The sequence below is a fragment of the Nicotiana tomentosiformis genome, chromosome 7 (assembly GCF_000390325.3).
Source record: "Nicotiana tomentosiformis chromosome 7, ASM39032v3, whole genome shotgun sequence".
Lineage (NCBI taxonomy): Eukaryota > Viridiplantae > Streptophyta > Magnoliopsida > Solanales > Solanaceae > Nicotiana > Nicotiana tomentosiformis.
The window spans coordinates 40,502,080-40,528,699 of NC_090818.1; the positions used below are offsets into that span (position 1 = coordinate 40,502,080).

The following is a 26,620-nucleotide window of genomic DNA, read 5'->3' on the forward strand; positions in this document are numbered from 1 at the left end:
TATAGTAATCAATTTCATAAGAAAATATTATATTTTCATTAAAATCCGAAATTAGCTCAAAATTTGTCCGTGGGGCCCACATCTCGGAATCCGGCGAAACTTATAAAATCCGACAACCCATTCAATTACAAGTCCACCCATACTAATTTTACCAAAATCCGATAACAACTCGACCTCCAAATCTTAATTTTTCGTTTTTGGAAGATTTTGCAAAAATCTTGATTTTTCTTCCATAAATTCACGGATTCATGATATAAATGAGTATGGAATTATGAAATATAATCAATATAGGATAAGGAACACTTATCCCAATGTTTTTTCGTGAAAATCGCCCAAAAATCGCCCAAGAACCGTGCTCCAAAAATCCAAAACGAAATGAATGAAATGAGCATTTTTGGTCCTTAAGTTTCTGCCAATCCGTCACTAAAAGTCCATTTTTCGTCACTAAAAGTCTACTAGAAACAGCTCTACCAGTCTTACTTCAATTGATCATAACTTTATGTACAAATATCCAAATGATAAATGATTTAACTTTCTGGAAACTAGAAAGTCGGCTGCATGCATCAGAATTTCTGGCGAAACTGCTCTACCAGCCTTCATTCAATCCATCATAACTTTCTGTACAAATGTCCAAATAATGCATAGTTTAACTTTCTGGAACCTATAATCATACGACTACAGCTTTCATGTTTTGTACATTTTTTGATTCCTTATGAATTGCGAGATATAAGCTTCCAAAGTTGGCTCCACGCACCGAATTTCTGCAACAGAAATTTCCAGCACTCTTTGTCCGAAATCCATTCCGTTTGCCTTCCGAAATCCACCCGAGACCCTCGGGACCTTAACCAATTATTCCAACATGTCCCAAAATACCATACGAACTTAGTCGAGCCTTCAAACTACATCAAACAACATCAAAACGACGAATCGCACCTCAAATCCAAATCAATGAACTTTGAACTTTTAAATTCTATATCTTGTGTCGAAACACATCAAATTAATTCGGAATGACTTCAAATTTTGCACACAAGTCATAAATGACATAACTGAGTGATAAAAATTTTCAGAATCGGATTTCGACCCCGATATCAAAAAGTCAAAACCTCGGTCAAACTTCCCAAAAATTCAACTTTCGGCATTTCAAGCCTAATTCTACTACGGACTTCCAAATAAAATTCCGATCATGCTCCTAAGTCCAAAATCACCATACGGAGCTGTTGGAATCATCAAAATTCTATTCCGGGATCATTTGCGTATAATTTGACATCCGATCACTATTTAAACTTAAACTTTTAATTTTTCATCAAAATTTCATATCTCGGACTAGGGACCTCGGAATTTGATTCCGGGCATACGCCTAAGTCCCAAATCACGATACAGACCTACCAAAATTGTCAAAATACTGATCCGGGTCTGTTTGCTAAAAATATTGACCAAAGTCAACTCAATTGAGTTTTAAAGCTCTAATTCACATTTTAATTCATTTTTCACCTGAAAACTTTTCGAAAATTTTTTACGGACTGCACACTCAAGTCGAGTAATGGTAAATAGTGCTTAGATTACATAATTAATCATTAAATTTAAAGATGACATTTTGGGTCATCACAGACCCGATCCAACATAAAAGTAAACTGTGCAGACACCAGAATCAACAGTTCCAAAACAGCCCAAAATGATTTGAAAATCACCCCGAAACACACCCGAGGCCCCATCCAATTATACTAACCAGTACCATAACATAACGCAAACTTGCTCGAGATCTCAAATCACATCAAACAATATCAAAATCATGAATCGCACCCCAATTCAAACTTAATGAACTTTGAAACTTCAACTTCTAAAATCGATACCGAAACCTATCAAATCACGTCCGGTTGTCCTCAAATTTTGCACACAAGACATAATTGACATTACAGACCTACTCCAACTTTTAGAATTGGATTCCGACCCCGATATCAAAAAGGACACTTCCAGTTAAGCTTCTCAAAAACCTTCAAATTTTTAGCTTTAGCCAAATGACTACAAAATGACCTACGGACCTCCGAATCCACTTTCGGACGCGCTCCCAATTCCAGAATCACCATACGGAGCTATTTCAAACTCAGAATCCCAAACGGACATTGATAATATTGAAATGCACTTCAACCCAAATTTATAAAATTCTTCCAAAATGTCAACTTCCACAATAGGCGCTGGAACGCTCCCGGGTCATCCAAAACTCGATCCGAACATACGCCCAAGTCCGAAGTCATCATACGAACATGTTGGAACCTTCAAATCTCAATACTGAGACCGTTTACTCAAAAATCTAAACTTAGTCAATTCTTCCAACTTAAAGCTTCCGAAATGAGAATTTTCTTTCCAAATCAACTATGAATTCCGTGAATCTCAATTCTGACTACACGTACAAGTTATAACACATGAAGTAAAGTTTCTCATGGCCTCAAACTGCTGAATGATGCACTAGAGCTCAAAATGACTGGTCGGGTCATTACAGTATAGTTAGACGCCTTCAGGATACGAGTTTCTACCGGATCATAGAGATCGGCTGGTTGCAGTTCGACTGGGCATTGATCAAGGCTATGATAGAGCGGTGGAAACCGGAGATGCACATGTTTCATTTACCCATCGACGAGGCTACCATCACACTTGAGGACATGGAGGTTTTTTTCGAGCTGTCGGTTGATGGATTACCTGTAGCTTACCCGCATGCTTTCAGAGACTACATGGGATTGCATTACCTGCATATATTGCAGCAGCTCACCGGATTCCAGCCAGCGGAGGAGACTGCATTGAGTGGGGCCAGTTGTTTGCATTTGACGCCCATCCGGCATCATCTGGAGGAGATAGATGCGGAGATTACAGATGATTCACCACCGGAGGTTATTGAATGGCACACGAGATTGATGCTGCTCCTGATGTTTGGTGGTGTACTGTTCCCGAACACTTTGGGAAACCTAGTCAGTTTGAGATTTCTACATCATCTTGAGAAATATCATGAGGTCGTGGTGGTCGGCGAGGACGGGTTCCCCAGCAAAGTGGTGTTGAGGCACCCGTAGAGGATATTAGAGATGATCAGAAGGGTAACTACCCTGAGCCACATAATGCTCCTCATGATATGCCGTCATTCAGCCTTTAACTGTCGCCAAGGACTTCGCAGTTGACCCCGCCAGCTCCATTGTTGATCACGAGCATGTCCATTACGCGACGGTAGTGGGATCAGTATTTTCTTAATCCCCTAGAGCCATCGACGATTGCTGAGGATCATCCGACACGAGACGTGCATAGTGGGCGATGACTGAGTTATGGATCATCATCGAGGGATGCTGAGGATCTAGCACACACTACTATAAAAAAGGCCTTTGGTGGCAATATTTAGCTGCAATAAGGCAATTGCCGCAAATAGATTCTTTAAGCTGAAATATTAGCCGCACATGACCATTAGTAAGTAAAACATATCCATTTACCTACAATAAAAATAAATTGCCACTAAAAATCACTAATTAAAATAGATTTTTATTATTCTAACTTTCCCTTCGTACCCAAAAAAAAGAAAAAAAGCTTTCCCTCAAATTGTTTTGGTCATAAATTAACCATTCCCTCCAAAATAAGTAAATCTATTCCCTTCATCGAACATGAAACGGAAGACGGTTGAAAATAAAATCAAGCAGACACAATATAACAAATCTACACAGACACAATAAAAATTTCCAGCAGTGATAGTCTTCTTCCTCAGGTAACTTCTCTTCTTACCCAGCAAGTTCGATTTATTGGTGCTGCTCGATTCTTTATATAGTTGCTGCTGAACTTTTTGCATAGGTTCATAGATAGATAGGTTGGTAAGCGCATGTTTTCATATTTTTCACAATTCTAGAATAGCTTTGTGATCCATCTCTTCAGTCTTTTTCAATTCCAAAAGCTTTATGAGTCTTTTAATTCTTTAGGTTCTTTTTTACTTTTCCAATTTGATTTGATCGAGAAAAAAGTGAAAGGTGACTCTGAGTTGTCTTTGATACAATCTTCTTCTTTTGTTATTTTGGTAATTGGATTTCTTTAATTTTTTTCACAGAATTTGTGCAATTGAGATGATTGAGATCCTTTCTTATCTATTCCCTTTGTTGTTTTTCTCTGTTCTCTGTTTCGATCTGCATAGGTTAATTGTGACACTAATGAATAAAAATGATTTTTTTGTTTGTTTTTCATGTTCTTAATTTTGGTGATTTAAGGTGAGTTCAGTTGAATCAGAGTGGAGGATTATTGGATTAAGAGATTTTTTAGTGCTTGATTATTGTAATCATCGTTTCTAATTATTTCTCTTGTTTTCTCAGTGCACCTTCAAATGCATCTTTTTTGGGGTTAAATTCCAAGTTGCTATTTCTGGCTACATAGATACATGCACATTCTCACACATAATTTGATATTTTTCTTGTTGTGTTAATTTTCATGTAGAATGAAAGTTGTAAATTGTTTATGTTTATTTTTCCTTTACATTCCAAACTCACTTCAGAAGTAAAGAGTGAAGAGCGAAAGAACCTATATATTAATGGGAAAAGGGTTAAATAAACCCCTTTACTTTAAAAAATAGTTCACATTCAACCTTCGTTATACTTTACGGACAAAGATGCCCCTACCATTAGCAAGGTTGATGAAAATACCCCTGTTTTAACGGTGGTCCATTGTGGCAATCTGAGATAAATTTTTAGTTCAAATTACACACGTGTCATGTTCTAATTGGATATCTTTATTTATTTATTATTTAATAATATTCATTTTTCATTAGACAATTTTATTTATTTCCTTTTTTTTCCTTTCTCTTTCTTTATTTCTTTCTTTTCTAACTACTTTTGTCATGACCCAAAATCTCAACCGTCGTGATGGTGCCTATCTCAATCTTAGGCAAGCCCACAATCTTAATGAGCCACTATATCTTTTAAATTTGAAAATAAAATAATTAAATTCAACGGAAGAAATCTCACAAATACAAATATAACACTCCCAAAATCCGGTGTCACTAAGTGCATGAGCATCTAATATGAATACAAAGTCTGACTGACAAAATCACTGTCTGAAAATATAGAATAGTACAATAATTAAACACGAAGGGAATCAAGTCTGCAGACGTCAAGTAACTACCTTGATAGTCCCCAACAGAATTAACTTCAAAATCTAGACGCCGCAGTATCCGGGAGCACCTGGATCTGCACATGGGATGCAGAGTGTAGTATGAGTACAATTAACTCAATATGTAACAAGACTAACCTCTGGGCTGAAAGCAATGATGAGCTCCGCAGGTATAGTCCAGAATAAATAATGGTACAGAAATGTAGGCATGCTTTCAAGTTCAATAGTTAAACTAAGTACAAGTCAAATAGATCGATACTGCATGATATGAGAAATACGACATCTCAGTAGAAAGACCTCAAGTAAATATTGGTGATCAATAATTCGGTCACTTGATACTATTTATGACCAATCCAGCCCAGGGATGTTCCAACCCGTATATAAATACACATCGACTAATAATCAGTCACTCAGTACCGTATAAGGCCAACCCAGCCCTTGGGGTAATTTATCCCCAAATGTAAATGATACGGACAAGATCTATGTCTAGGTAAATTATTACAATATAAATAAGTAAGGCAAGTCCATGCCCTAGAAAATCCATCCCGAATATATATAATCATCTACGCTCACTGCGGTGTGTACAGACTCTGGAGGGGCTCCTTCAGCCCAAGCGTGACATAAAGCCTATATGGCCTACTGCAGACGGGTAGTCCCGATCCGTATAATAATAAAGCCTATAAGGCCTGTTGCAGGCGGGCAACCCCGATCCATAAAATAGTAAAGCCTATAAGGCCTGCTGCAAGCGGGCAGCCCCGATCCATATAATAATAATAATATATAAAGCCATTCTGACATGCTGCAGACGGGTAGCCCCGATCCATAAATATCCTAATAATGGACAAATATTCCTGAGTGTGAAATGTATATTTTTTGAGCAATTAATTCAACAGCAACACGATCCCATGGGTCCCAAAATATTGGCACGTAGCCTAAACATGATCTTTAATAGGAGCCTCAACTCAATTTCTCTAACACGTAGAGAATGTTCAGATAATAACATGATTCATTAATTTTACAACTGCACAGGATTTATTCAAGACACAATTTATATGGTGCACGTCTACATGCTCGTCACCTATCGTGTGTGTCACCTCCAAATAATTTATATCTTACCAAATTCGGGGATTCATACCCTTAGAACCAAGTTTAGAAGTGTTACTTACCTTAAATCGCATAATTCTTTACTCCGCTATGCCTTTGCCTTGTGAATTGGCCTCCAAACGCCTCGAATCTAGCCACAATTAATTCGATTCAGTCAATAAATTTTATTGGAATTAATTCCATAAGAAAATACTAATTTTCCATAAAAATTCGAAATTTAGCTTAAAACTCACCCGTAGAGCCCACGTCTCGGAACCCGATAAAATTTACAAAATCCAAACACCCATTCCGATACGAGTTCAACCATACCAATTTTATCAAATTCCGATAACAACTCGACCTCCAAATCATATATTTTCGTTTTTGGATGATTTTGCAAAAATCTTGATTTCTTCCATTTAAATCCTAAATAAATGATGAATATAATTATAGAATCATGAAGTATAATCATTTTCGGATATAGAACACCTACACCAATCCATATGGTAAAAGTTACCTCAAAAATCGCTTCAATCCGAGCTCCATAGCTCCAAATATGTTAAAAATAGCTAAAACCTTGAAATATAGCTACTGCTTAAGTATTTACTATTCGCGGTAGCGAAAAATGCTTCGCGATCGCGAAGCACAACTTTTCTCATCCCAAATTTTGCCTTTCGCGATCGCGAAGAACAAGTGCCCGGCTCTTCCAGATAACTTCTAGTACAATGGTCATAACTCATTGTACAAAACTCCAAATTGTAATTGTTTTAACTTTCTGAAAATTAGACATCAAGGACTATGATATTCATTTGTTGATAATCTCCCAATTCCTTATAGATTGCGAGATATAAACTTTCAAAGTCAGCCCTGTACAACAGAGATTTCAAAACTCTTTCCAGACAGCCTATAGTATATCCACCATAATATTTTGTACGTAACTCCAAATGACAAATGGTTTACTTTTCTGAAAACTAAACACAAAGAGCTACAAATTTGATATTTGAATCATCTCCAAATCCCTTATAGATTACGAGATATAAGTTTCAAAAGTCAGGTCAGTGCAATAGGATTTTCCTCTATGCGATCGCGAAAAGGCTTCCGCGATCGCGATTCACAGTGTCCAAACAACAAAATTGCTCTTCGCGATCGTGACCGTTTGTCCGCGATCGCGATGCATACCTCTGTGGCAAAAAACCAGCAACTAAGAATGGCCTAGAAATAGTCCGAAACCACCTCGAAACTCACCCGAGCCCCTCGAGACCTCAACCAAATATACCAACAAGTCCTAAAACATCATACGAACTTAGTCGAAATCTCAAATCACATTAAACAACGCTAAAACCACGAATCATGTCCCAATTCGAGCTTAATGAACTTTGAAATTTAAGTTTTCACAAACGATGCCGGAACCTATCAAATCAAGTCCGATTGACCTCAAATTTTGCACACAAGTCATAAATAACATAACGGACCTATGAAAATTTTTAGAATCGAATTTCGACCCCGATATCAAAAAGTCAACCCCGATCAAACTTTTTAATAATTTAACTTTTGCCATTTCAAGCCTAATTCCTCTACCGACCTCCAAATAATTTTTCGGTCATGTTTCTAAGTCCAAAATCACCATACGGAGCTATTGGAATCATCAAAACTCAAATCCTAGGTCGTTTACACATAAGTCCACATTCGGTCAACTTTTCTAACTTAAAATTTTTAATTATGAGACTAAGTGTCTCATTTCACTCCGAATTCCCTCCGGACCTGAACCAACTAACCCCGTAAGTCTTAAAACTATTGTAAAGTATAAATTGAGCAGTAAATGGGGGAACGAAGTTGTAATACTCAAAATGACCGACCGGATCGTTACATTCTCCCCCATTTAAACATACGTTCATCCTCGAACGTGCCAAGAATTATTTTCAAGCCATCAAATCGCTATTCTATCTTACCACGCACGTACTCGGGGGTGATTCCACGCCACCCTATTCCATAGATCTGACAACGCAACACAATTGAAGATCATTAATTTAACTTTAGCCCAAAAACCTTGGATCCAAATTTCTAACATCCAGAATTCTTTTCAAGACCCGAATCTCGCATCTCCACACTATATTAGCCTGAACAAGCCATATCCAGCCATAACCATAATCCAAGATATAATCGCATAACATACTACACAACTCGCATACTTGTATCACCATTTCTGATCACAATAACTACTCAAAACCAACCAAGTACTAGTATAAAACCCCGCATTCAACAGAACCTCATTCCAAAATCTTCGTACACTGCCAATGATGAAAGAAACAATCAAAAACTCATAATCACTCATCAGATCAACTAGCCATGGAGCTCTCTCGCCCCAACAAGAACCATAATCTTCTCGGATATACTATAATCAAGCATGATAGTACCCATTCTAGGTACAATGACATTTTATTATTAAACACCACTATCCCACAAACATACCACATCAATATAACTCCAGCTACCACTGCGCAATCTGTATACCCAAATATGGGAGATGTCTCAAGGAAGAGAACCATATTGCAAGTTTAACAAGCACCACCACAATCATAATGTTACAACTAACTCCTCAAATTTCGTGAAGAGGATAACCGTAGGTGCATATGCATAACTGTAGAGGAAGGAAATTAATGAATCAGATAAATTATCATAGAAATAAAATTCCCAAACATGGCACGGACAACTCATATGCCAATAATATGAATCACCCGGCATGGTCACATGCCTCCAGCCCTAGTATATCATACACGAGCAATTAAACAAGTACACTTGTATATGATAATAAAATAAGATTCTCATGCTCCTGGACTGGTATAAATAGTACGCCATAGTGTAAGCATGTGCAAAGTCTGCTATCACACTTCATATCGATAATTTTATGCAAAATAAGTAACTACCTCATTTATTTAGGGAATCATCTTCTTTGTAACCTCAAGTATAGCCCAAATAGTTCTCAACAAAGGTACGAATACGGGAAACGTTATAACTTTACACTTAACAGTTAACTCTAGGCATATTATAGCCTAAGCATTCTTCCGAGTATGAATACTTGCTCTAATGCCCGCACATGGGCTCAAACCTCATATATATGCGCACTCATAGTGTATAGCTATTACAAATAATTAACGCAACTAGTGCCTCCACCGAGTTTTAAATAAAATAGTCACCTCAAATAGGCCGCAACCCCGAAATAATATACTTTTGAAAACTCTCAGTCTCCAAATTCATCGAACACATAGATCACCGTAACTGATCCCAACTCCAGCACTAAAATGACTAACACATCTTTCATTCATAATAATCCCATGAGGAATACTTTCATAATTATTCCGTGTCACATAGCAATAATTTGAATATCAACAGTTTATCAACCAGGTGAGTAATGCAATACCAATGAACATCCGTAAGCCAAAACACAATGCACCTTCTGAAATGCTCACCCTTCTCAGGAATTACCGAGCAGTTATAACATTCATCAAAATATCTAAAACCGACCATGCTATCCAACATTCGTTACCTTCTCTTCAAGACTGAATTGTCACCTTGTACATGTAAATTCTAATCCCGCACAACACACCACATCTATTATGCCATCATGTGACAAACACAAGAATCCCATTATCAACTCTGAGTCACCAGCAAATTACATACCTTATTAGTTAGAAACCTCTCTCTTTCTTCTTTCGAGGAGGAAATCACAATATACAACACGTTCCATACATCGGTAGAAAATATCTAGTTCAAACCATGGTAGAAACCATCATGAACACTTTGAAATCCATTTGCACATAACCAAGCTATCAGAACTGAATTTCTCTAACTCGACCAAACCACGTAGGTCACCAAAACCCAAGAATATTGCCACCAAAACATCTGTAGAGTCTCACCATATCATAATTACCTCTATAAATACCACAACCGAAACACCAACTCTGAAAATACCTTATTTGAGTCTAAGATCGTTTCATTCACCTTCCCGATACCGAGATATAAAACCCATAATGATATACAAAATGCCACAAGTATCGACCCCATCTAACTTAAATCTCAGATTTTAGCCATAAACAAATCCGCCAAAAATTCTCAATTATTACATATTAATCTCGAATCCATTAGAACTTTCTCGAGAGTCACCCCCTTTGTTCAAATCCACATTACACCGCCCAAATGGGCCAAAAGATACGTGCTCCATTAGCACAATAATACTCAAATAAGTAACTCTATTTTAATACCACCTATCAAATTCATACTCCATGCGAACTACATCATTCACAAATAACAACTCACTCATAAAGCGCAATATAACCTGTATCCAGAAATTTCCTTACTCGAGTCATTCTCAAACTCCACCTCTGCAAGTCATCACTGATTCCCAAGTATACTTCAGACCAAAACAAAAAATTAATTTGACATATAACCATGAATTGAATTGTCAATAGCAGGCTCCCCCACTTGGCTCAAAGCCATAGATTAAAATACTTGATAACTCGCAATACCCATACTTTATTACTGCCTTAATACCGCAGTCCGTTTAACGAAAATTCTTCTCAAGCTCAAGACACACCAACCATAAAATATCCCAATCATCCGCTAATCTTGCATTCATTCTCTTAACACTCAAGTCAACTTTCTCAACCAGATTCAAATTCAAGTCTCAACACACATCCCGCTGGCAAAAAAGAAACTCTCTATTCATATCATAAGGAACACACCTACATAAATTACTCCGCAGGAGATAACCCACCTGCTTAGTCTCAAATTGGCATCTTGTTATACCCTTTTGCAGCCACAATTATTGTGATATCACTTAATCTTTCTGAGTCCAAACTCATTAACCACACACGGGAATTTAATTTGCCTCAAAATTTAACAACGTGAAAGATCTTTCAAAACATTCACACTCGAGATTGTACGTCACATCAAAATGAAAATAAAGCACCTAATAAACTTTCTTTACATCTCAAGGAAACACTTCTCGTCACATTCAAATCGTCTTAACACATCCCACAGTTACATCATACTCACCACAAAGCCATTCCACCGTTCATCGAGCCACTAATTCCACTCGTAGGGACATTACCGGACATATGAGTCCAAATGTACAGATTATAACTGAAGCTACCGAGCCTAAGCTGCGGTCTAAACCTAGCCTCAAGTCCTCCAGACTGGCCCATCACCAGAACACTGAATACACATCTCAAACATCGTTCATGGAATCACAAGCCGGCGATGCACAACTGATACCGAGCGTTCATGTGCGCATATAAATGCGTGGAAGTAATTCAAAGAGTTATATTTCAAGCTGAATCAATTTCGCACGATAAAAGACAAGAAGGAAAATTTTTCCTAAGGGTTCGACAGCCTCTCGAAGATAAGTACAAACGTCTCCGTACCGATTCGCAAGACTCTACTAAACCTGCTCATGACTCGTAAGACCTATGCCACCTAAAGCTCTGATACAAACTTGTCACGACCTAAAATCTCACCAGTCGTGATAGAGCCTATCTCAATCTTAGACAAGCCCACAATCTTAATGAGCCACCATATCTTTTAAATTTGAAAATAAAATAATTAAATTCTGCGGAAGAAATCTCACAAATACAAATATAACACTCCCAAAAACCGGTGTCACTAAGTACATGAGCATCTAATATGAATACAAAGTCTGACTGACAAAATTACTGTCTGAAAATATAGAACAGTACAATAATTAAACAGGAAGGGAATCAAGTCTACAGACGTCAAGCAGCTACCTTGATAGTCCCCAACAGAATTAACTTCAAAATCTAGCAGCCGCCGTATCCGGGAGTACCTGGACTTGCACACGAGGTGCAGAGTGTAGTATGAGTACAACTAACTCAATAAGTAACAAGACTAACCTCTGGGCTGAAAGCAATGATGAGCTCCGCAGGTACAATCCAAAATAAATAATGGTATAGAAATGTAGGCATGCTTTCAAGTTCAACAGTTAAACTCAGTTCAAGTGAAATAGATCAGTACTGCATGATATGAGAAATACGACATCTCAGTCGAAAGACCTCAAGTAAATACTGGTCACCAATTATTCGGTCACTCGGTACTGTTTATAGACAATCCAACCCAGGGGTGGTTCAATCCGTATATAAATACACATCGACTAACAGTCAGTTACTCATTACCGTATAAGGCCAATCCAGCCCTAGGGTAATTTATCCCCAAATATAAATGATACGGACAAGATCCATGTCCAGGTAAATTCATTACAATATAAATAAGTAAGGTAAGTCCATGCCCTGAAAAATCCATCCCGAATATATATAATCACCTACGCTCGCTGGGGGTGTGTACAGACTCCGGAGGGGCTCTTTCAGCCCAAGCGTGACATAAAGCCTATATGGCCTACTGCAGACGGGCAGTCCCGATCCGTATAATAACAAAGCCTATAAGGCCTGCTGCAGGCGGGCAGCCCCGATCCATAAAATAGTAAAGCCTATAAGGCCTGCTGTAGGCGGGCAGCCCCGATCTATATAATAATAATGTATAAAGCCATTCTGGTCTGCTGCAGGCGGGCAACCCCAATCCATAAATATCCTCACAATGGACAAATATTACGTGTCAAATGTATATTTTTTGAACAATTAATTCAATAGCAACACGACCCCATCAGGTCCCTGACGCCAATAGGGGCCATGAACGAGTACCACAAAAATCAAGGATACCAAGTGTTGCTGAAAATACTTTCACTATCTCACGGTACTACTCATCTTTATCCTTCGGCGTGCTACTATTTGAGTTTTCTATTCTTTGAATTTTCCTCCAATTTTTTAATCATTGGAATCTGATTTCATGTAAATTTGCAAGAGTTAGCATGAACTGAGAAATATATCTTTGCACTTGGGATCTAGACTTTTTATTGAGCACCAGTTAAAACCATTTGAGCAGACATAACTGCTTTCATCCTCTAACATAACTGCTCAAAAATCTTGTGATACTTATGTCACGTATCGTGCCCGTCCAAAAAATTATTTTGATGTGGGAAGTATCTCTGATCTTCTTGAAGTCAGTCGTTTAAGTATAGCTAAGGCCATAGGTCTAGTCACTGAGGATGCCGAGCTATTCCCTGACCAGCTTTTACTCGTGCCTATTAAGTGCTACTGCAATGGTTCTCATTGTTTCTCCAGTGTCACCAATCAAATCAAGAAAGGTGACTGATTTTATTCAGTTTCAGTAGGAAAACAAAGGTGACATTCTCTCTAAGACTTCATGCGTATCTCTAAATTTTTATTCTTAGTTGTTTACTTTCTGAACTTTGTTAGGAAGGGGGAATCCGTGTCGTCTGGATTTGGTTCTAGTATTAATCTAATAGATGAAGCTTCCTTAGTAAAGGTTTGAAAGGGAATGTGATAGCCAAGGAGAAAGTAATGATTATATATACAAATGATTTCTTTTTGCTTATTGAGATTATTTTATGAAGCATTGTTGCATAGTGACAGAGACAGCTGCATAGAATATGAGAGTAGGCAGAGAAGACAAGAGGGTATCTCATAGACAAAGCTACAAACAAAGCCTCCTAGACAATATTCTAATCCTTCCAAACTTTAAGAATTTCTGTAGCTTTCAGATTAATGTTTAATAAATCCCTAAATTCAACTATTGTTAGAGCTGCAAAATAAACTCTCTAGCTGGTGCCTTGCTATCTAAGCTTGCAACGATGGGAGTACCTCTTGTCTCTTTGTTTTACAACTGTTTCCTCTTTCTCCTACTTTCATCCTCTAACATAACTGCTCAAACATCTAGTACGAACCCAGACTTTTTGTGCTCGATAAACTCTTCCTTGTCTTGTGATACTTATGTCACGTATCGTGCCCGTCTACCAAATTATTTTGATGTGGGAAGTATCTCTGATCTTCTTGAAGTCAGTCGTTTAAGTATAGCTAAGGCCACAGGTCTAGTCTCTGAGGATGCCGAGCTATTCCCTGACCAGCTTTTACTCTTGCCTATTAAGTGCTACTGCAATGGTTCTCATTATTTCTCCAATGTCACCTATCAAATCAAGAAAGGTGACAACAATAGTTAATACCATTTGACGAATGAAAAAACCAACCCAATGACGATGATAAGATTTCAGTGAACTAATGTAATCGTCGGCTTTAATAGATTGAATTCGTCCTCATACTTTTAATTCGTGTACCAGTAACATTGACTATTATAACAACTATGGTTGGTCTGATGGTACTGTGTATTAGACAGTTAATGATATTCACCTCGGTATACTTGATTTTGATCAATAAACCTATTTATCTAGATAGAAAAATAGGTGCCCTTTGAATCTGGAAAGTTGTAGGTAGTAATCTTTCAGTTGTATCTTTCAGTTATGAACTAGTTTCTCCGGCTTTATTTTCAATATACAGCAGCTCTGAACTAGTTGGTTAACATTAGGTTTTGAGATTTAACTGGAAAGTTTGGATAATTTGAGTTGGTTTTGAGACCAAAAGTTGAACTTTATTCTAGAGTTTAAAAAAATCTCAGCTTTGGGCAGTGTTTTGTAGTGAGTGTAGAAGAGGTATGGTATTACTCAGGTTAAGCTCAAGTTATGCAGTATCTTTTCTTTTTAAAATTTCTGATCTGTACGGAGCAAAATATTTGGGTTACTAGCCCATGTTGTACAGAGGGAAGAATATTTTGACTTGTGCTTGGTGCTTGGTTACTCGCCGCCGATGAGTAACAATGCCATTTTTCCTTTATAGTTTACTTCAGTTCTGAAAATTATTAACATTAAGGGGTCGTTTGGTAGGGTTAAATAAGGTGTATTAGTAATGCAGGGGTTAGTGATTATTTCTTATGCATTGTTTGATATGGTGTATTACAAATTAAAATAGCAATAACAACAATCCAATATAATCCCATTAGTGGGGTCTGGGGAGGGTAGTGTGTACGCAGACCTTACCCCTACCCTGGGATAGAGAGACTGTTTTCGATAGACCCTCGGCTCTCTCCCTCCAAGAACTCCCCACCTTACTCTTGGGGTGACTCGAACTCACAACTTCTTGGTTGGAAGTGGAGGGTGCTTACCACTAGAGCAACTCACTCTTGTCGATATTAAAAATTAAAATGCATTGCATAATTTTTAAGAAATTTAATTGTTTACAAAAATGCCCTCTATATTCTTTAACTTAAGGGACTTTAAGGATAATTTTGTCTTTAACCATGCTAATACATGCATTAATAGTCTTTGTATTGCTAATGTCATGATTTTCTATGCATTAGCTATACATAGGATAATACCAAATAGAGTGTATAATTAATGCTTGTATTAGTTATACATAGGTTGAAAAGGTGTACCAAACAAAGCATTACTAATACGCAAAGTTAATGCATACATTATTTTATATAACACACTCTACCAAACGACCTCTAAACGTATGATTAAAGTATTAGCTCCATGCTGCACAAAGCCTCTTTGTCATGGCTATTTCTTACACGTCAGTTTCAAAGCTAGCTTTCAAATGACTCATGATAATGAAAAGCTTGTGTTAATATTTTAACTACACCAAGATGTCATGTAGTTGACCATAGATGAATAGCACAGTCCATATTTTTCAATTAGAATGCATCAAGAAATGTAACGGCATAATTGTGCTTAAGTTTCTGGAAGAGAGATGACTGCATAACTCTAATTAAAGTAGGAGAAGAAGATTTGCTTGTTTATTTGAAGATTGTTATTCATTAGAATTAGTTATATAATGACATTAGCTATTTAGTTTAAACAATATAAGTTTATCTTTTAAGTTATTGTGATATTAATATTTTGGATTAGTATTCTCTATTGTTAAAATTTAATGAGATATATTATGATTTTATTAATTAATATTGATATGTTTTGTTATTTGAATTATTTTTTTGATCGAATGTAGTAGCTATTATTAATGGTGGCTAAATTATTACCGCTATAATATGTAACTTTTAGTGCCAATTTAACAAGATATACCGGCTATAAAAATAGATGATAAAAGGCAAATTAAGACGTTTATACATGGATATTGTAGCCATTATATTGCTGTTAAAAATAACTTTTAGCGGCAATTTAATTGAATTTACGAGCTATTAAAATGGACGTTAAAAGGGCATACTAATACGTTTTTAGAAGAGATATTGCTGCCACTCTAATTGCCACAAAATAATTACCGCTAGAGGTATGGACTTTTAGCGACAATTATTTTTAACTTTAGCGGCAATAAAAATAGATGCTAAAAGCGTGTTATTGGCCGTTTTAGAGTGGGTTTAGCAGCCATAAAAATTGCCGCAAATATTTGCCGTTAAAGCAAATGAGCTTTAGCGGCAATAGGTTATACATTTTACCAGCTTTTGTTCAAACTCGCTGCTAAAGGCTTTGCCGACCCCGGTATCAACGGCTAAAGATCAATTGCCGGTACATGATATAGCGGCTATTGATATTGCCACCAATGCTGTTTTTATTGCCGCTAAAGTCTCTTTTTGTTGTAGTGACATACTTCATTTACTCCAGTGCACCTCGATGTTCCGACAGAGCATTGCGGCGCTACTCACGCGCAAGTTTGTTTGTATTGCTATTAGTTCTATTTGTTTTATCTCATTGATTAGTCAGTAATATCAAAAGCGTTTTTAATTTTTTTAAAGACATCAACATCGCCCGTCACGGAGGTCGCATTGTGCGATACTGAGATGCCAGAGACAGATGATCTAATTCATGAGCCCGCTGAGACCATGGTATGACCATTAAAGTTTTTTTCTAACACGCACATTAGTAATTATTATTTCATATAGTAAAATATCTTATTATTCTGTAGGTTACTGCCGGCCCGACGGGTATAGCAAGATGCCAATTTGAGGCTAAGCAGGTGGGTTATTTCCTGTGGAGTAATCTACATATGTGTGTTCTTTATTATGTTGAGTGGAGGATGTGTATTTCTCCCAGCGGGGTATATGTGTTGAGATTTGAGTTTGGATTAGTTGAGAAAGTTGACTTGACCGTCACAAGGATGAGGGCGAGCTTAGTAGATGATTTGAGGTATTTTATGGTTTGTGTTACCTGAGCCTGTGAAGAATTTTCATGGAATTGACTGCGGGATTATGATAATAGTAGAGTACGAGTATGGTGAGTTATCAAATGTTTTGTTATATGGCTTTGAGCCAAGTGGAGGAGTCTGCTATCTACGATTTGATTGCACGATTATGTGCGGTATTGGTTTTGGTTCGAGGCATACTTGTTGATTAGTTATGACTTGCAGAGGTTGAGATCGGGGATGACTCGAGTAAGAAAATTTCTTGAATGCGGGTTATATTACAATTAATGAAAATATAAAAAATCATGAAATGATTAAATTATTATTTTGAAGGATGTAGTGTGCACGAAGTATGAATTTGATTGGTGGTGTTAAGGCAGGGTTACTTCTTTGGGGGCTGTTGTGCTAATGGGGCTTGTGTCTTTCGGCCCGTTTGGGCGGTGCAATTGAGCATAGTGGGTGACTTTCAAAAGGGATCTAATAGATTCAAAACGTATATGTATCAATTAATTTTTTTTCAGAATTGTTATATCGCCAGAATCGATTATTTACACTGGATGGTGTCGGGACTTGCGGTAATTCTGTATGACTATAGATTCTACATTTCAGTGAAAGAAACGTAAAAAGGAACAATTTTAAGTCCATATAAGGTCTTTTTTTAGTGTGGGGGTCTCGGTTGTGATACTTTTGTGTTGCTTAAGAAGAATACAATGGCTTATGGGCCTTAATGCGGTATGGTTTTATGTTAGAATGTCTTGTAGTGAGCTTTGGGTAAGGATCATAGTGTTCTGACAAGGAGAAGTGTCAACTTGAGGGTAATTCTGAAGAAACACGAAGTAAATAGGACAACTGGGCAGTATGTTAGACCAGTATAGTAATGGTATGCTCAGTTCTTTTGGGTAATTATAATGTGGTGAGACTTTACAGATGTTTTGGTGGCAATATTCTTGGGTTTGGTGACATGTGTAGCTTGGTCGAATTAGAGGAATTCAGTTCTGATAGTTTGGTTATGTGCAAATGGATGTCAAAGTGTTCTTGATAGTTTCTACCATGGTTTGAGCCGGATATTTTCTACCGGTGTGGGAAACATGTTGTGTATTATGATTTCCTTCTGGAATGAAGCAAGAGGGAGGTTTCTAACTGACCGAGTATGTAATTTGCTGGTGACCCAGAGTTGATAATGAGCTTCTCGTGCTTGTCACATGATGACATGATAGATGTGGTGTGTTGTGCGGGATTAAGATTTATATGTATAAGGTGACAGTTGATTCTTGAAGGGAAGGTCACAAATTTTGGATAAAATGGTTAGTTTCAAATATTTAGATTAATGTTATAACTGCTTGGTAGTCCCCGAGAAGGGTGCGTATTTCAGAAGGCGCATTGTCTTTTGACTTACGGATGTTCATCGGTATTGCGTTATTCACCTGGGCGATAGACTGCTGATATTCTAATTATCGCTATTCGGCACGAAAGAATTATAGAAGTATTCCTAGTGGGATGATCGTGCATGAAGGATGTGATAGTCATTCGAGTGCTGGAGTTGTGATCAGTTACGGTGGTTCATGTGTTCTATAAATTTAGGGGACTGGGAGGTCTCATAAGCAAATTGTTTCAGGGTTACGACCTGGTTGAGGTGAGTATTTTATTTAAACTCAGTGGAGGCACTAATTGCATTAATTATTTGTGATAGTTGCGCGCCACGAGTGCATACATATGGGAGGTTTGAGTCATGTGCGGGCATCAGGGCAAGTATTCACACTCGAAAGAATGCTTAGGCAAAGATATGCCTAGAGTTTACTGTTAAGCGTAAAGTTATAATGTTTCTCGTATTCGTACCTTTGTCGAGAACTATCTGGACTACACTTGAGGTTACAAAGAGTCTAATTCCCTGAATAAATTGGGTATTTACTATTTTTGCGTTAACTTGACGATTTGAGTGGTGTTAGCACACTTTGCACCTGCCTACTCTATGACGTGTTATTTATACCAGTCCAGGAGCATAAGAATCTTAATTCATTTATCATATACATGTGTACTTATTTGATTGCTCCTGAATGATATGCTAGGACTGGAGGCATGTGACCATGTCAGGCAGATTATATTATTGACACGTGAGTTGTCTGTGCGGATCCACATACTGATATTATTGGCACGTGAGTTGTTCGTGCAGGTCCAGATATCGATACCATAACACATGAGTTGTCCGTGCGAGTGATGTTAATGTGAGCTCTAGAAGAGCTGGTTACTATTATTAAATTCGTGTGTCTTGGTTCTTCTATATATAATGAGCTTATAGCATTGCAGTTGTGGTGGTGCTTGTGGAACTTGCAATACAGTTCTCTTCTTTGAGACATCTTTCATTTTGGGTACAAAATTGTGCAGTTGTGGCTTGAGTTGTATTGGTGTGGCATGTCTATGGGATAATTATGTTTAATAATATATGGTCATTGGACCTAGAATGGGTACTATCAAATTTTATTACGGTATATTGGGAGGATAATATTGAAAGTCATCTTAGAAGGTGATTATAGTTATGGTTGGGGCGAGAAAGCTCCATGACTTGTTGATCTGATAAAGGGTTAAGAGATTCTGCATATTCTTTCATTATCACTAGTGTAAGAAGGTTTTAGAATGAGATTTTGTTTGATATGGGGTTTAATACCAGTGCGGGGTTGGTTTTTAGTAGTTACTGTGATCGAGAATGGTGCTGTGAGTATGCGAGTTGTGTAGTATATTATGTGATTATATCTGGAGTTATGTCTATGGCTTGATACAATTTGTTCATACTTATACAGTGTATAGATGTGAGATTCGGGTCTTGAAAAGAAATTCATAATATTAGAAATTGAATTCCAAGGGTTATGGGCTAAGGTTGAAGTAATGATCTTCAATTACGTGGTATTGTCAGGCCTGTATGGAATAGGGTGACGCAGGATCACCCCCGGGTATGTGTGTGATAAGGTGGAATAGTGATTCGAAGGTTTAGGAACAACTCTTGGCATGCAGTTTACACTACAGTTTTGGAGAGCAGTGTAGTGAGAATTAGGTACATAGGTTCAGTTGAGTATAACATTTTACCCTCAGATGGACGGACAGTCCGAGCGCACTATTCAAATACTGGAGGATATGCTACGCGCTTGTGTTATAGATTTTGGGGATTCTTGGGATCAATTTTTTCCACTTGCAGAGTTGCTTACAATAACAGCTACCAGTAGAGCATTCAAAAGGCTCCGTATGAGGCTTTGTATGGGAGACGGTGTAGATCTCTAGTGGGTTGGTTTGTGCCGGGTGAGGCTAGGCTATTAGGTACTGATTTAGTTCAGGATGCCTTGGAAAAGGTTAAATTAATTCAGGAACGACTTCGTAAGGCGCAGTCTAGACAGAAGAGTTATGCCAACCGAAAGGTTCGCGATATTGCTTACATGGTAGGAGAGAAGATACTACTCCGACTTTCGCCTATGAAGGGTGTTATGAGATTCGGGAAGAAGGGCAAGTTGAGTCCTAGGTATATTGGACCTTTTGAAATACTTAAGAAGATTGGAGATGTGGCTTATGAACTTGCTTTACCACCTAGTCTATGGGGTGTTCATCCATTATTTCATGTATCTATGCTTTGGAAGAATGTCGAGGATCCGTCTCATGTTTTGGATTTTAGCACAGTGCAGTTGTATGGTAATTTGACTTATGATGTGGAGCCGGTGGCCATCTTGGACCGGCAAGTTCGAAAGTTGAGATCAAAGAACATAGCTTCAGTGAAAGTGCAGTGGAGAGTTCAGCCAGCCGAAAAACCTACTTGGGAGACTGGCTGAGTATTACATCCCTGTTTTCCCATTTACTTCTCAATTTATGCTTTATAATTATTATGTGACTTGCCGGGGTAATTGATTCGAGTCCGATGAGGTTTAGGAATGAATTGAGACACTTAGTCTCAAAGATAAAAACTTAAGTTGAAAAGGTTGACCGGTTGTTGACTTATGTATAAACGACCCCGACATAGAGTTTTAATAATTACAATAGCTCTGTATGGTGATTGTGTACTTAGGAGCGTGTCCGGAAAATTAATTGAAAATTCGTAGTTAAATTAGGCTTGAAATGACTAAAATAGAAATTTAAGTTAGAAGTTTGACCGGGGAGTTTACTTTTTGATATCGGGGCCGGAATCCGATTCTGGAAATTAGTATAGGTTTTTAATGTTATTTATGACTTGTGTACAAAATTTGAGGTCAATCAGACTTGATTTGCTAGGTTTCGGCATCGAATGTAAAATATTCTGATGTCGTTTTTTCGAGAATAAGTGGTATCATATTAAGATAATGAGCTCCAAATTAAGTTTTGATTGAAGCATTTGATCAATATTGAAATTTCGGAGCCATAGCAAAAAGAATCGTCGAATTCAGATATCTTATGAGAGAGTTATGCCCATTTCTGTGTCGTGAAAGATTTTCCGTCGCCGCCAGCGCCTAGGGTAACGCGGGGCGCTAGCCCTGGCACTGGAAATGGTTGGGGTTCTGGAAACTGCGCCACATACAGCGCCCCATGCTACCTGTGGCGCTCGAAAACATCAGAGGCTCTATAAACGGGATTTTTGGCCATTTTTGACAAACAATAGAGTTGGGGAGCTCGGTTTGGGCGATTTTTAGAGGCAAACTTCACAAATTGGACTGGAGTAAGTAATATTAACTTGATTTGGTCCTTTATTCATGAATCTAATACTATTTCCAGCACCTATTTTGTGATTTGGGGGATTAGAATAGAAATTTTCCAAAAATTGATTTGAGGGTTTGAAGGCCGAATCGGAGTCGGAGTTTAGTAATTTTTGTATGGTTCAACTCATGGTTGAATGTGCGTTCATATTTTGTAACTTTTTTCGGATTTCTAGAAGTGGGTCCCACTGTTAAGTTTTGAGTTAATTTCAGATTTTATTGTAAAATTTAGCATTTTCATATAGAATTGATTCGTATACCTCGTGTTGATTGTATCGAATTATTTTGACTAAGATTCGAGGCGTTCGGAGGCCGAATCGCGAGGAAAAGGCTCATTGGAATAAAGAATTGCTCAGATTGAGGTAAGTTACAGTTCTAAATTTGGTCCTGAGGGAATGAAACCCCGAATTTTGTGATATGTGATTGGTTTTGAGGTGACGCACATACTAGGTAACGGGTGTGTGGGCGTGCACCATAGGAATTGTGACTTGGTCAATTACATGGAACTGTGTAGTTGAATAATCTGTTGATATCCGTACATTTTCCACGTATTAGAGAAATCGAACTATAAATCATGTTTAAACTATGTGTTGACACTGTAGGGACCCACAGAGGTCGTGTACATATTAAATTATCTACTAATTTGCTATTTTGTACTCAGTCACAATTTTACTTGCACATTACATCTCAGTCTCTATTGTTCATTATTGATGCATCATATCATTGCTGTTTGGGCTGCTTATCATGATTTTTGAGAGCCAGAGAGACTGGAGAGGTTGATGACTAAGTGAGGCCGGGGGCCTGATTGTGAGGATATTTATTGGATCGGGTTGCACGCCGCAACATATTTCATTGTTATATGCCATGATTGGCTTGTTATAGCGCTTGGGTTGAAGGAGCCCCTCCAGAGTCTGTACACACCCTAAGTGAGCGCATGTACCTAATTAGTGCGAGTGTCGAGTGATTGAGAGGAATAAGTGATTGTAAGGAAAGAGTGATTGTGAGGTTGGAGTGAATGGGAGGACTGAGTGAGTGTTGATCCGAGAGGATGCATTGGTTTCATTATGTTTGCACTTCAGCTGTCATATATCATTGTTTTTGGAAATATTTCTGAGAGATATTATCTTCTGTTTCAGTTGAAGTTGATATGAAATTACTGTTTGGGTCTTAAATGTTGAACTTGAAAGCATGCCTACCTTCTTATGTTGGAAATTACTGTAATTGGACTTAGCTGTGAAGCTCGTCACTAATTTCAGCTCTTTATTTAGTATTGTTACTTACTGAGTTGGTTGTACTCATACTACACCCTGTACTTCGTGTGCAGATCCAGGTGTACCCGGACACAGTGGGTATTGATTCCTTCGCACATTTGATTTTCGGGAGATTCCGAGGTAGCTGCCGGTGTTTTGCATACCTTGTCTCTCCTTCCCTATCTTCTTGTTTACTGTATTTGGTCTCAGACTATTATAGACTGTATTTTTCAGACTTGTGATGTATAGATGCTCATGTACTTTGTGACACACGATAGTTGGGAATTCCGCGTTATGTTTGGGGGTTTTAATCCCATTTATGAGAACTGTTGTTATTAAATCTATTTTAATTCATTCTTATTAAAATTGTTGGAAATATTTTATGAGAAGTTGGCTTGCCTAGTACCACACTAGGCGCCATCACGACAGGTTATGATTTTTGGGTCATGACAACCGGCTATAAAAATCAATGATAAAAGGCAAATTAATACATTTATACAAGGATATTGTAGCCATTATATTTCTGTTAAAAATAACTTTTAGTGGCAATTTAATTGAATTTATGAGCTATTAAAATGGATGTTAAAAGGGCATAGTAATACGCTTTTAGAAGAGATATTGCTGCCACTCTAATTGCCATAAAACAATAATCGCTAAAGGTATGGACTTTTAGAGACAATTATTTTTAATTTAGCGGCTATAAAAATGGATGCTAAAAGCATGTAATTAGCCATTTTAGAGTGGGTTTAGCAGCCATAAAAATTACCGCAAATATTTGCCCGTAAAGCAAATGAGTTTTAGCGGCAATAGGTTATACCTTTTATCGGTTTTTGTGAAAATCGCCGCTAAAGGCTTTACCGACCCTGGTATCAGCGACTAAAGACCAATTGCTGGTAAATGATATAGCGGCTATTGGTATTGATACCAATGTTATTTTTTATTGCCGCTAAAGTCCGTTTTTGTTATAGTGACATACTTCATTTACTCCAGACAAGCTCTACTCAGGCGCAAGTATTTTTTGTATTGCTATTAGTTCTATTTGTTTTATCTCATTGATTAGTCAGTAATATCTAAAGCGTTTTTATTTTTTTTTAAAGACATCAGCATCGCCCGTCACGGAGGCCGCATTGTGCGATACTGAGATGCCAGAGACAGATGATCTAATTCATGAGCCCACTTAGACCATGGTATGACCATTAAATTTTTTTTCCTAACACGAACGCTACTAATTATTATTTCACATAGTAAAATATCTTATTATTCTGTAGGTTATTGCCGGCCCGATAACTGCTTCTACCGAGTCTGCCAACCTTACCGACGATCATGCTGCAGCGTATCCTCCGATAAAGAGGAGACGTGATGAGGATGATCCTGATAACGTAGCCGGACGGGATGCGATGCGCCTCAGGCTAGCAAATACTTTAAAGTATATAGGTTGTCGGATACATTGATATTTATTATTATTTGTATATATGACATTAAATATATAATAGCAATATTATTTATGTTTTACATAATTTGCGCATGTATTTTTATTTCTCGAGATATTTAGTATTTTAACAGTACAACACAAAAAAATGACAGATTAACATAGAATTTAAATTTGTTACCAATTAAAGATAATACATGACACGTACAACATAAAAATAAAATACTACACTGAACACATCAATGTGTTTGTTTAGTCACTATCGCCCATTATTCTGTGCTTCAACCACTTAAATTTCTCCTCCAACCTATTTGTTTCTTCTTCTGCCTCTTTTAGTTTCTCTTGCAATGCCGCAAGTTGTTCTTGTAGCTTCACGATCTGGTATTCGTATTCACCGGTCAGATTTCAAATGTTTAGCAAACATGATTTGTATTATTCCTGATTAATGGGTTCATCATACCATTCATCAAAACCACATTTCTTTTTGTCCTACCAATGAGAGAATAACACAAGACTATTAGTAAATGAAGGAACGGAGGATCAGTGGCAGATAACGACGATAATGGCGAATGAATTCTTTTTATTCCTTGGGCTGTATGTTAAACTGTTGTATTGAATCTTTAATTCTAAATAATAATTAGATTTAACCCCATTGGAAACATAATTTTATTTCATACATTTTGCAACCTGAATATTTTTGTAATAATCCAACCGGTCATTTTGACTTTGAAACCTCATTCCCCTAAATAAAACTCCTCGTATGTGATTTTATAAATTTATGACTTACAGGGATGGTTGGTTCGGGATTTGGAAGTGTTCGGGTTGAAATCGAAACACTTGGTTCCTTAGTTTGGCTTTAAAGACCCAAGTTTGACTTCCGTCAACATTGTTAGAAAATGACCTCGAAATCGAGATTTGACAGTTCCAATAGGTTCGTATGATGATTTTGGACTTGGGCATATGTTCGAATCACGATTTGGACAATGGACAACCCGGGAGCGTTTCAGCGCTTAATAGTGAAAATTAACTATTTGAAAGGTTAATGTTCTTTTAATTTGGTTTGGAGTAGGTTTTGGAGTAATTGAGGTCCGTTTAGAATTTCGAGCCTGAGAATAGCTCCATATGGTGACTTAAGATATGCACGCAAAATTTGGTGTCATTCCGAGTAGTTTAAATATGTTTCGGCGCATTTGGAGTAAGTTTGAAAAAATTAAAAATTCTAAGTTGAATCAATTTGGTTTGAGGTGTGATTCTTAGTTTTGGTGTTGTTTTACATGTTCCGAGGGTTCGAGCAAGTCTGTATTATGATTTCAAACTTGTTCGTTTGTTCGGGTGGGGCCCCGGGGACCTCAGGGGTTAACCGGATGAGGTTCAGATCAATTTTGTAAATTTGAGCAACTGCTGAAGCTTCCAGCTTCTGCTGCAATCGCATCTGCGGTTGGGAAGTCGCAGGTGCGAAGGAGCAGGCGCAGAAGTGGAAATGGCGCAAGTGCGAGGGCATTGGTCGCACCTGCGGACGCGCAGAAGCGGCCCACTTCACCGCAGGTACGAAGCCAGGCCAAGTGGAGAAATGCACACCTGCGAGGCTTTTTCCGCAGGTGCGGCTTATCCTCCGTAGGTGCGGAAATGACTGTTTGACAGAATGTTAAAAAGGGGGTGAGGCTCAGTCATTTAGTCCGTTTTTCCTCCATATTTGGACGATTTTGGAGCTTTTTGAGAGGGGATTTCAACTAGCAACTTGAAGGCAAGTTAATTCTACACATGTAAATCATGAAAATCAAGGGTTAGAGGAAAAACCTAGATTTATATAAAAATGAGATTTTAACCACGAAAATGGTTATGGAATTGGATGGAAATTATATATTTGAGTTCTTAAGGTTATGGGTAACGATTTCCTTAGAAAATATTCGGAATTCGGATACGTGGGCCCGAGGTGAATTTTAGGAATTTATCATTTTTGGATAGGGTAATTTATTTAATAGTCTA

General features: G+C 37.7%; 2 protein-coding genes and 1 long non-coding RNA gene across 3 annotated transcripts; all 3 read left to right on the plus strand.

Annotated features, from left to right (window-relative positions):
* Positions 1-2,582: 2,582 nt before the first annotated feature.
* Positions 2,583-3,059, plus strand: LOC104096146 (protein MAIN-LIKE 2-like). The gene has a single exon (XM_009602474.2). The coding sequence runs from the start codon at positions 2,583-2,585 to the stop codon at positions 3,057-3,059; it is 477 nt and encodes a 158-aa protein (XP_009600769.2).
* Positions 3,060-3,569: 510 nt separating this feature from the next.
* Positions 3,570-4,497, plus strand: LOC104096145 (uncharacterized). Its single transcript, XR_686242.4, has 2 exons — positions 3,570-3,736; positions 4,329-4,497. It is a non-coding gene; the product is annotated as an uncharacterized lncRNA (long non-coding RNA).
* A 16,177-nt stretch (positions 4,498-20,674) lies between these two features.
* On the plus strand, positions 20,675-21,061 carry LOC138895515 (uncharacterized). Its single transcript, XM_070180209.1, has one exon. It carries the CDS (start codon positions 20,675-20,677, stop codon positions 21,059-21,061), a length of 387 nt encoding a protein of 128 aa, XP_070036310.1.
* The last annotated feature ends 5,559 nt before the right edge of the window (positions 21,062-26,620 follow it).

Excerpts from the sequence above, each read along its gene's own strand:
- LOC104096146 (XM_009602474.2), top strand. The coding sequence starts at position 2,583 with ATGATAGAGCGGTGGAAACCGGAGATGCACATGTTTCATTTACCCATC.
- LOC138895515 (XM_070180209.1), top strand. The coding sequence starts at position 20,675 with ATGGTAGGAGAGAAGATACTACTCCGACTTTCGCCTATGAAGGGTGTT.